This window comes from Tubulanus polymorphus, chromosome 2, assembly GCF_964204645.1.
Source record: "Tubulanus polymorphus chromosome 2, tnTubPoly1.2, whole genome shotgun sequence".
Taxonomy (NCBI): Eukaryota; Metazoa; Nemertea; class Palaeonemertea; order Tubulaniformes; family Tubulanidae; genus Tubulanus; species Tubulanus polymorphus.
In genome coordinates this window covers 23,190,853-23,202,488 of record NC_134026.1, presented here as the reverse complement: position 1 = coordinate 23,202,488, position 11,636 = coordinate 23,190,853, and the positions used below count along the sequence as shown (strand labels likewise).

The following is an 11,636-nucleotide window of genomic DNA, read 5'->3' as shown; positions in this document are numbered from 1 at the left end:
TTAGGGTTTCTGCGACCTCTTGTAATTCTCGTTTTTTCCTTTTATTTGGGAGCATATTAGAATACCCATAAATCAGAAGACGTACATTTATTTATAATTGCAGGATCACCCTACAATGAAATACATTCCTACGACCCTGACGATGAACAACGTGTATGTATCTCTAGTATTAAGACAACTAGTAATGAAAAACCCACAGATGTAGGTAGATCCATAGGGTAGCACTTGGGGCACGTGCTACCCTCTAGATTTTCAGTTGGCCCCCGAAAACCTTTCCCGTCAAAAATTTGGTACCACCCGAGGACGTCAAACGGCCTCTAACATGTTTTTCTTTGGTTGAAAGAAAGCTCAAATGCTGGGAAATTACATCTGCCTTCACTGCTCGCCACTGGTGGATACTATGGTGGCTGATTCGGGCCATCCTAAAAAAATTTTCTGTACGGCTTAAGCAACGATAAAAAAATTTTCACATCGGCCCGTTTTTTAGTTTTCTCGCGCGAGAAAACAAAAAATGGGCCATTGTAAAAAACTTTTATCCAGCTTCTAGCTAGTCAGAAAAATTTTTCAAACCAAAAGTTTTGAATTCTCGCGCGAGAAAACCAAAAAACGGGCCAATGTGAAAATTTTTTTATCGTTGCTTTAGCCGTACATAAATTTTTTTTAGTATGGCCCGAATCAGCCACCATAGGATACTGCCTCTTCACTATAATTATTGTCCTTTTCATCAGGTGCTACTCCTCAATATATGCCCTGGCTCCGCCCCTGAGATTAATAAAAAATCCTCACATCCTAGTCCATCCAGCCGTCAAAACATAAATCACAACTAATATTCTTTTGTTTGCAAATTTTATTTGCTGCCGCAAAGCACAAACTTAATACTTCATCACCATCTTTTAATTTACGGAGAGCTCAGCAATAATATATATAATCTTAAAAAGCATTAATCAAGATAACCTAACACAGAGACATGTTAATATTTATTTCATTTCAAAGTAAAAAAGCAATTCTCATTCAAATCTAATTATAAAGTCTAAATTTGTTAATTACGAGAAGCGGATGCATGGTTGGTTGCGTTGCACATATCTGTGAAACAATATTGAAATGAAGTGGATATTATGTATTTCTCAAGCAGCAACCGACAAGTTGTCTCTGTGTTCGTTTGCTGAAAAACGTTCAAATAAATAAATCTCTAAATACACATGTCAGCATCAGATATAAGTGGCTGCACTGCCATTAAGCGCAGAAAGATTTCTAGCAACAAAAATTGAACTCATAGCCATCGTTCACAAATATAATACACCATAATTTACGTAAAATTTACATTTACAAAAAAAACCAAACAAAATATTTAAGTAATATAGAGTTATATATTACAGGCATCGCAGTATTCTGCCAAACAATTTAAGTTATTTATAAATCACAAATTTTTACACACTAATGAATTAACTTAAGATGATTATATAGTAATACTACATCTCAATGGTCTTATTTTAACAGTATTTTAGATTAATTCATTTCTACGTATACAATGCACACACAACAGGTAATAAGCAGAAGCTTAGAAAATATGTCATCCAACTAGAATACAAGATCTTCAGTCTTTGTATGACCATGGTCACAATCATGGCATCCCCATGCCACCAAAACAAGCATGGGCATGATGACAAAATGTTAATTTTCAATTATTCAAATTCGGTTTAGGCATTTATAAAATTGTACATTACATGTTTTAGTTTTAAGAGCAATTCTCCTTGATCTCCTAGTGGAGAACTGAATTCTTTAGAGTAAATGATAATCTACTGCTGTCATGTGTTATTTTGGGTGTTAGATTCGGGAGTGATGAATGAAAATGCACGAATAATGTGGAATGTAAGGATGAATATGGCATAAATATGTCAATTTAACACTTAATCAACATTGAATTATTGTATTATCTATTCATGATAACATCTGTAAAATCCAGTCTATTTGACCTTTTTCAAGGTCATGTGTCTATACGTTCATATGTATATTACTATCGATATCAATATGGGACAGCCGTTTTTTCAAATATTAGCAGCTTAAAAATGGTATTTAAATGCACAATGTTATCACAGACACTTTAAAGAAGCACCAGGCTAGAGAGAATCTTGTAATTTTCCATGGATTCATCATTTCTTTTTCAGTGATGATGACCGAGTTGGAATTCGAGATCCAAGAGAATCGATGCCAGATGTCGATCCGGTGCTTAAACGTCGTGGTGATGTAACGCTGCGCAGAGATGGGGTCGCAATAGGAATCCTGCTCTCAGAATCATTACTGTTTAAAGAAAGATCGCTTCCTGCACGACTTGGTGGCCGACTGCTCTGGCGACTTGGAGGTCGACTATTTGATCGACTGGGTGGTCGACTACCCGGCCGACTAGATGGTCGACTAGATGGTCGACTTCCAGTTCGACTTCCCGGTCTACTGGTACCTCTTCCAGGTGTAGGTGTCACTAAAATATGAATGAAAATTCAATCAGTTTACAGAAACCATAATTAGAGACGTACTTCAAAATTTTCAATGATATTTATTTAACTACAATCGGCACATATAATAGGTCATTACACAAAGCTCATGTTACGGTATCAGTGAGTTGAAAAACATTTGCGTACTAAGCTATCTAAAGGTCAGACAAAAGGTTTTTTTCAATGAAGCAATTAAAATCAACTAGTGTGCAATTTGTGTAAAAAAAAATCATTAAAGCTCTTGAGAGGATCCTCTCTTTAAATGCAAAACTTTTGTATGAAGCAAATAATGAATTTAAATTTCAAATATTTAAACCGTGATATATGTGAAACTAATTCGGCAAATTAACACTCCTCTCTCTAAAAAAGCCATGACAATTCTGCCAGCATGTTCGAAGTTAGTAAGCTTTTCAATGAAATCATAATCACCATTTAATATAAACCATTGATTCCTACATTAACTAGTCTAGAAAATAACAATACTTTCGATTCAAAATAATAGATATAACGATTCATTACAGTAAACATCCTCAATTCGTATACATTCATTAGTTGAACTTCACACAATTATGATGTAGAATACATGCCTCGTGCACCAACACAATCTATTGATCTGAACTAAAAAACATCATTGAATTATAATATAATGTATTATGTATTACTTACTATTTTTTGGAGTAACAGGACGTGGAATTTTTGATCCGTCACCATTTTCTCTCATTATGTTTTTGACCTCAGCATCAGGACTTGTTTTTGAACGGCCCTGTCTCCAAGGATGTCCCCATTGTGTCTTTTCTCGAATCTATACGAATCATATTACTATCTTTAGTTCAGACACAGTGAAAATGTTTGAAGTGCACAAATTCTAAGGTGTACAGCCGATTACGTCACATCACTCAATCGACCGAAAAACCAAAAGTATTTGGCATATCAACTTTTAGAAAAAATTCCAGGTTAGAGATAGGTCCTCATTTTCTAAAATTACTGACCTTGGTAATAGGTCCACTAGCAGTAGAGCTTGCGGATCTATTTGTGGTGTATGTGGAGGTTGAGTATCCACTTTGACTGCCACCCGAATGTGAACTGTTTGGACTACGAGGCACAAAGTGGGCCATTGACTGACTGACTCCAGAGGCCAGAATAAATTGCTCCCGAAGTTCAATGTTAGTGCGACCTTTAGCTGAAAATTACAGAAACCAAAAATATTCAATGAAACGCTTATAGCTAAATTCTTATTTTTCATGTGCTATTTTAAATTGCATATTTCCTAGAATAGCTACAAATAAATGCATGTACCAATTTTTTTTCATTCGATTTAAGCAGAAAATAGTTAATCTATATCAATTTTTTCTTCGTTAAGTTATGATTCTTAGATTGGAATTACATTGAATAGACATACATTGATGATAAGAATTTCATAAATAAAGAAAAATCTGATTGAAGTAAACCAAAACCTACCACTACACAGAACCTAAACATAATGATCAATTCCATTAGATCAGGCTAACCTGTTCTTTCTTAGTACATAAAAAATTATGGAAGTGAAAACGAAAAAACGACTTATAGGATACATTTTCTGCAAATAAAACAATTATATTTGCGTTTTTACTGAATCAAATTAATAATAGTAAATTAAAATTTTGGGAGAAAATCGGAAGTATTTCTTGCAAATACATTTTCATAAGTATTTCATTAACGTTGCGAGATACATACAAGTATGTAGGTGTAAGATTGAGACAAATTTACGAATATTTCTGGTGGAGATACTGGCTATATTCAAGCGAAAACTATCATACAAAAGGGAGAAAAATACTTTTTATGAAGAGAAACTACAAAATATTGGAACAATATCCAAGGCTGGCAAACATTGATAATAGCAGAATATGGCTACTTATGAAAGTTAAACTTTCTGTGCGAATATGATATTTATGAATGCTACAGTGATCATCCAGGAATATTTTGTTGGGCTGGGAAAAGTTTCTTTTCGTTCTATCAATCCAGATACATATTCAACGCAAAGATAGCATGTATGTAGATGTCTGCGATATCATCAAGAACGTATCTGATGCATTTATGAAATTCATAATGTAGATGAATAATGAGCTGTAGAAGACGTTGAAAGCAGTAGCGGCAACAGCTGCGACAGTTACCAGAGTTTCAACTAACCTGTCGTGATCCATGTCCAAAATCGGTCTTAAAGATAATCATTGAGATGAAAGGTCATTTACAAGATAAATACATCCAATTTATGCTATTTCTGTGTAGTGGACAGTTTTGTCCTACCCAAAGAGTAAAACCTTTAACATAATAATATAATAGAAATCATAATTGGAAAAACCAATCCCCGAATTAAAGGATAATCTAAAATATTGTCGCACAACGAAACAACAACATGCAGCATGCATTCTCGCATAAACCTATGAAATAAACAAACCTACATAAGCTGGACACAATAATTTGGTCAGAAAAATCCAGAATATGATCCTGATGAGGTAGGTTGTTTGTATAACTAAAAACAATATCTTATAAACAAAAAATAATGTCTCATACAACGGATTACCATTCATTCAGTTTTAGTACGGTAACTAGTTCTTCACTCAAGAAAGGGTACAGATGAATTAGTAAAGATGATAAAATGTTGACTTCATGTCCTCGCACAGTGTGCCTGAGAGATGCTTTTAATTTTTCACTCAACAACGCATATATTACTTGGTTAAGTAAATAGCATTCATGCTCAATGAGCACCTATTCCAGGGCTCTCCTATGATGCAATATCATAATGATAGCTTATTTAAGTCACTTTTTACATGCCAACTAGGACTAGGTAAATTTCAGTTGCAACATTCCAAGAGAATAGACTCAACCTACGACTACCATGGGCCGCGCAACGGGTTGGAAAGAACTTGCGTTTCAATATTCTGTAGCGATACCTCCGCCACAAGGTCACTGAATTAAAATCCATACAGTCAAAGTCAAAATCAAAATAAATTGAAGACTACCTGGGAAAATAAGATTGCCCTGCCTAAGATTGTATGTTTAACAAATATACATATACCCAAGTAATAAACTTAACACATATGCACTTAAAAATAAAAAGAAGGATCTGTATATGAAGCCTGAAGTAATTTTGTTGTCCATAGAGAAGTGACTGCCTAATTCAACTGAAGAATAAAACCTACAATATCCAATACAAAAACACTATTAGAGGATTTAGATGCTTCAACTCAAATACTATGAGCCATTTTCACAGTGGGGAATAAACCTGTTTTTGAAAATGGCTCATGGCATTTAAGTTAAAACATAAAAAACTTCAAATAGTTTTCTTTGTAATGTGGGTCTTCTTCAGCCAAAGGTAATCTGACTAGGACTTGACTAGCATTTTGACTATCAAGTTTAAGTCAAGTTAACAACTATAGGATTTACAACATTCCATAAAGCTCTGAATTTGAAATGTCTCTGCACGGTCAACAATGACCCAGCATTCTGATTTGTTCAAAGACCCGAGATTTCACCAGAAAATCTAGAGAGATATTTTCTTGATACAACTACAATTCAGAGCTTAATGATTCCAGTGATAACATTGAGACAAAACGCATCTTAATGTAATAAGTAATTTATCAACTAACAGTGATGGAGGCACCATCTGGCGTGGTTCAGCACTACTCTACCTCCAATGTTTTGGAAATTGCCTAAACGCGGAAGAAAATAGAAATAGCAATGCTACAAATAGCATGAGGAAATCTTACATTGACGGCACTATAACAAGTGAGCACACATCGACTGATAGCAGAAAATCATCCCAATCTGATTGATTTTATACTTAATGATTGATAGCATGTTATATTCTATTTCATCAATAAGAACAAATCAATCATAACTCATGAACAGTGTACGCACCAAATTTCAAGTGGAATCAACAAAATATCATATAACATTGGCTAATATTCAATTTGTTCTTATTACTGTAATGTGCACACTTGATGACAATGAAAATAAAAAAAGCCCTTCAACATGCATTCATTTTGAATCAAGATTTGTTGGAGTTTTTTTTCTTCAAATACAACAGCAACATCTCAGCAGAGGATGTCTGTCCAACTTAAAAGTAAACATTTTGGTAGTGATTGCTAAATCAAGAAAGTACAGCTATATTCACACCACCAGTAACCCAAACCTATCACTCATACTGATCATACATTCACTATCTCGCACCAATAAGAAAAAGGGTTTATCATAAAAAAGAGATTCGATTTTATTATCATTGGTTTGATCATTTTGTGCTGAAAATCAATAGATAAATTAAAAGAAATCATCGTTGATCTAGTCCAAATTCAGATAATAAAAGCAATAAAAATTGTTTGAGTACACAGAACCATAAACATACAAAACTCCCAATACCATTGCATGCGAAGCAGAGGAGAAAGCATTGTTCAAAGCCAACTTTTAGTGAAACTAGCCAAAATTCCCAAACCCAAACATGGGTCAGGTAATCTGGGTTCAGTTCAACACATTGGTAAGTTATATACCATTCAGATTAGGTGCAGAGCCACTTCGAGACTTGGTACAAATCAGCTTGTAAATTCGCTGAGAGCTGTTCTCTGTTTAAAGAAATTATAAAATACACAAGCAAACGTAAATTATCATAAATGCAAGCATCGCATTAGTACATATGAACAAAAAACATCTATAAGTCTACACTACAGACAAACATTGTAAGTCATAAAGGGTTATAAACCTGCATTCAAAACAGCTTTTTTGTCTTTCAGTTAAGTACCCAAAGCAAATGAATGCAGGCTAGCATTAGACTAAGAACATGCTACTAGTCAAGAGATCAAAACTAGGAGTCAGTAACTGGACATTTAGTCATGATCATATTACATTCAATAGATTTACATTTCTTCTTGCGTTTATTTATTTCAGGATATTGGAACATGCAAAAACTATTGTATAATGAATACATTTCCCAATACATCATGAATACATCTAATGCAGCAATTTAACCGCAATTATAGATATTGTTAGTACAGTTGTAATAGGTGATGTTAATCTACAATACGTGTCATGCCAACAGTGTATACATATATCATGCAAGTACTGGAAATACCCATTCTGTAAATTAGGATTTTCCCATTAGGACGAGATATAAGCAACAACAAAACTACTCTTGACAAGGAACAATAAGTTCAAATTCATAACATCACATTCACTCTCTCGTCTATCATCCTTATGTTCATACATTATGTAAAAATCTTAGCAAAAGTATCAACATTTCTTTCTCCTTTAAGAAAATCATATTATGATTAAGTACGAGTCTTGAGAAATTTATCAATGATTTCAAATTGAAATCTGTGTTCACCTGAAATACATGACATGAGATTATTTTTCATCAATAACATACCTCGACACGGGTCATTTTTCACTAAGAACTCATCTAAGGCAACCCAACCACCTCCGACACGTACCATGACGGTACTACGCAATATACGGACTAGGCGAAGCTTTTGTGATTCACCAAACTAAAAAACACAACAAATCCAAACTTAACATTTCATTTCTATATTGATCAATACATTATCTGATGGTAACTCCTAAACAGTATGTTTTGTCAGGTGATATTTCCCTCAAATAAAAAGCTAAAACGTACTCGGTATTTGCCTTCTCCAATCTTATGAATACGATACTGTCTTGAACAGGTGCACTTTTGTACTTGCACTTTAACTTCATCCATGATTCGCTGATGATCATTTGGACGACGGGATGACTTGAAAGGCAAACAGAGCTAAAGTTAGGTATCTCAAAATGATAAGTTTCAACTGTAATGAAGTAAAAGATACCTGTCTATCTGGACGAAGGGCAGCTACAAACTCTTTGTAATCAATGTAGCCATCATTGTCACGATCAAAGATATTAGCAACGGCTTGCATCTCCATTCTTGTGGTAGGAAATTCTGAAAAAATATAGAATTTATAATACTAGTACCAATAGTATTTACTAAAGCACTATAAGATTATAATGAAAAATACGACTATATCAAAAAAGTCAATGTCCCTTCTTTAACTTTATTCATAACTCATATATGTATCATGCGATGCAATGTAGAACTGAAAGTAGTTTTGAACGAATTCCTTATGTAAGTGCAAAAAGATTGACTGCATCCAGATAATATCAAAACAGTCCATTTATGAATTCTGAAAAATTTCAACAATGAAGTAGACAACAACAGATACTAATTTAGTTTGGTTAAAGGATCACTCCAGACCCCAGACTCCACCAATGGTGATTAGAATAGTTCACTCCTAAAGGCGCAACTTCTAATTATAATGATAGTTTTTGATAGTGCTAGAGTAATAAAAAAATAGCAATTGAACGATTGGGAATTGGAGATAAAAAAACTCTTAAATTGACCGATCCAGAATATTAAGACAAGGAAAACACTCAGAAGTTAGCTAGCAGAAACGTGAACAAATCATACCAGATCTTTTACTATTTACTGTCAAAATAAAGCAAATAAATACATTATATAAATGAGACAACACTGTGGGCTTACTTTTCCATCTAATTCCATCATGCCGCTCTACATGAGAGAAGCGAAGACAAAATTTTAAAAAGTATGTAAAGCCTATTGGTAATCTTTTTACTCTAAAACGTGAACAAGCTGTTAAGTGTTCCCGCCATCCTGAATACAAAATATGTCGAAGTAATTGACTATATACAAAAAATTCTATAAACAGAGAATAACTTACTTGATGCTAGAATACCGTTGATGAACTCATCTCTTGTCACTTTGCCATCATGGTCCTTGTCTTGTTTGCGGAAGAAATCCATCACTCTTGATTTGTTGTGATTCATCCAAGCCATATAGCGTCTACGCCAATCATCAAATTCAAAGTTTTTCAATCTTTCCATCTGAAGAAATTGACCAATAGAAAGAGACTAATAAGTGTCATCATAATATCATCATTTTTCTAGATTGACCTCATATTTCATTGACACATAGTTCATTCTATTAAAATGCTTTGAAATATAAGATTTTAGCAGTTTGATCGGAAATTGCGGTCAACAATCATTTATATCACAAATCATAAAACTGATCAATTTGACATATAGCTAGCTATGCAAAGAAGAGGTCAAACAATTGTCGCAAATAATGGAAGAAGCAACAGAAGCTACTACAAAACCTTTTCAACAATACTATTTCTTCATTATGATTTTTCTATTGTAAAACATAGAATTTTCAATGAAATAGTTTTTGCTTTCGGAAAGGACAGAAAGGAAAAATCCGGAATACTTGAAGTCAGGGGAAGAGGGGTCACAAGAAATTTCATCACCATCTTGTATAGCCTTTTTACGATTTGAGCGTGCAAGGTTTGAATATTAGTAAGTGATGTGCAATTGTGAAAAATATTACAAATCATAACAATCACGAAGAAATTATAATTACTAACTATCTATATCTACATAAATCAGTTTTTGTAAGATCCTATGAAATTTTGTAATGGCTCTCTGTAATCTGATACAAGGAGGTAACATCGATACAAGGAAAAGTTACAATAAAAAATTTGACAAAAGCTGAGCTAAAATCCACAAGGCAAGGCTGACACATTGGAAAAATTATAGGAAAAAATAATCAAGAGGCAAGGAAGGACATGAAAGGCCCATAAAAGGATAAGGAAGTCTGCGGCTGAAACTAAAAACGAATAAAACCCTGCATGCAACATAATTGTTACCCACCATGGCCTGACGATATGGCGTCGACCAGAAGAACTCCTGCAATATGATACGATAGAAATAGAATAACAAGCTGTAGATGGGTAAATTCATCAGTTGGGTATGTGCTGGTTCTGGTAAACGGGATCTCGGTATCAAACATGTTAACAGTAAGATATGAATTCTCAAATGAAATGTGCATGTATTATATTCTAAGTATAGGATATTTGGTTTCATTTTTGGATAATAGGTTTCATTTTTGGATAAGAGGTAGCAGATATATTCACAAAAAGGAGGATAATTTTCTATTAGATTGAGTAGAAGTTCAGTATTAATAAACATCTGAAAATGATTGGATTATCTATAATAGGTAAATTTTTCAAAATCAAATCTTATGTTGATATATGATGGTGGTTTAAACAAACCTCTTCAAATTGGTGAAATTCGCAATCCGTACGAAATGTACTGAAATTGCACACCTGAATAAACACAATGTATTTTAGTTAATTTTCATCTAGTTTTTCAGGATCCTTACAAAATGATACCAAATTATAGTAAAATGATAAGCTAGGAATAGAAACTGTCATTACAGTACCTATTGAACGTCGTTAATTAAACTTGGTGACAGAATACAAGCTGATGATTTCATAGAAGGAATAAAAACGTATGTGTACCTCATTCAGTGTATCCATAGCATCTTGTAAGTTACGTCGTCTTTCCATCGCTTGTAACCAGACTTGTCGCCATTTGTTGAATAGACTGCCAACCTTTGGATTTTTGAATGTGGGTTCTGCTGGCTTAGCAGCTTCTCGACTCTGCGAGCCATATCGCGACCGACTGAAAATATGCCAATAATTTGTTATATTATTGGCTTTTATTCATCGTCCAAAACAATGCAAAGAGTATAAGAAATAAGAAACTTACGCTGATGCAATACGGGATTTTGATTTCCTATCAGGTGGTGAGTGGTCAGAGCTAGTATGTACTTTATAAGCCTTTATCAAACGATCATAATCAGGTTGGCGTTTTTGCATTTCATTTTCAAATTCTTCGTGGTCTCTAAGAAGTTTTTCGATGACTGGAATGTCTTGAGGTATTGGAGCTTGATCAAGAGCAGTCAATGTAGCTTCAGCGCCAACTAACCAAGCAAGTAGTTCTTCTAATAGCTCCTTATCATTTTTCATTGTATTCAAGCCATCAGTGAGGCGTTCTTGTCGTTGTCGAGACCAAGCAGTAACTTCATCCCAACGGGCTTGCAATACATAGATCCAGTGCTTCATAGTGCTAGCAGCATCAGGATGACATTGCTTCAATATCTCATTTCCAAGCGCTATGGTAGCTTTCAGCTGATCTTCTTTCTTTTCCAAATCCTGGTGGAATTTCTGAAATGAGAACATGCATCAAATATTTATATATAATAATTAAGTCCCTTTTTCATCTCTC

The 11,636-nt window shown here is 34.1% G+C and overlaps 1 protein-coding gene across 13 annotated transcripts in view; it reads right to left on the bottom strand.

Annotated features, from left to right (window-relative positions):
• Positions 1-835: 835 nt before the first annotated feature.
• LOC141900524 (uncharacterized) overlaps positions 836-11,636 on the bottom strand; it is a 51,213-nt gene continuing 40,412 nt past the window's right edge. For 4 of the 13 annotated variants that reach the window (XM_074787446.1, XM_074787451.1, XM_074787459.1 and 1 more), the window contains 12 exons: positions 11,118-11,575; positions 10,868-11,030; positions 10,619-10,672; positions 10,218-10,253; positions 9,230-9,392; positions 8,321-8,433; positions 8,131-8,247; positions 7,885-8,002; positions 5,358-5,435; positions 3,479-3,669; positions 3,156-3,291; positions 836-2,476 (listed from right to left, as the gene is read on the bottom strand). In XM_074787446.1, coding sequence (XP_074643547.1) covers positions 2,151-2,476; positions 3,156-3,291; positions 3,479-3,669; positions 5,358-5,435; positions 7,885-8,002; positions 8,131-8,247; positions 8,321-8,433; positions 9,230-9,392; positions 10,218-10,253; positions 10,619-10,672; positions 10,868-11,030; positions 11,118-11,575 — 1,953 coding nt within the window. In that variant the 3' untranslated portion in view covers positions 836-2,150. Of the gene's footprint in view, positions 2,477-2,918; positions 2,956-3,155; positions 3,292-3,478; positions 3,670-4,655; positions 4,683-5,357; positions 5,436-7,012; positions 7,085-7,884; positions 8,003-8,130; positions 8,248-8,320; positions 8,434-9,229; positions 9,393-10,217; positions 10,254-10,618; positions 10,673-10,867; positions 11,031-11,117; positions 11,576-11,636 lie in introns of all 13 variants that reach the window. The other 9 variants (XM_074787454.1, XM_074787456.1, XM_074787458.1 and 6 more) reach the window with 8 other exon arrangements.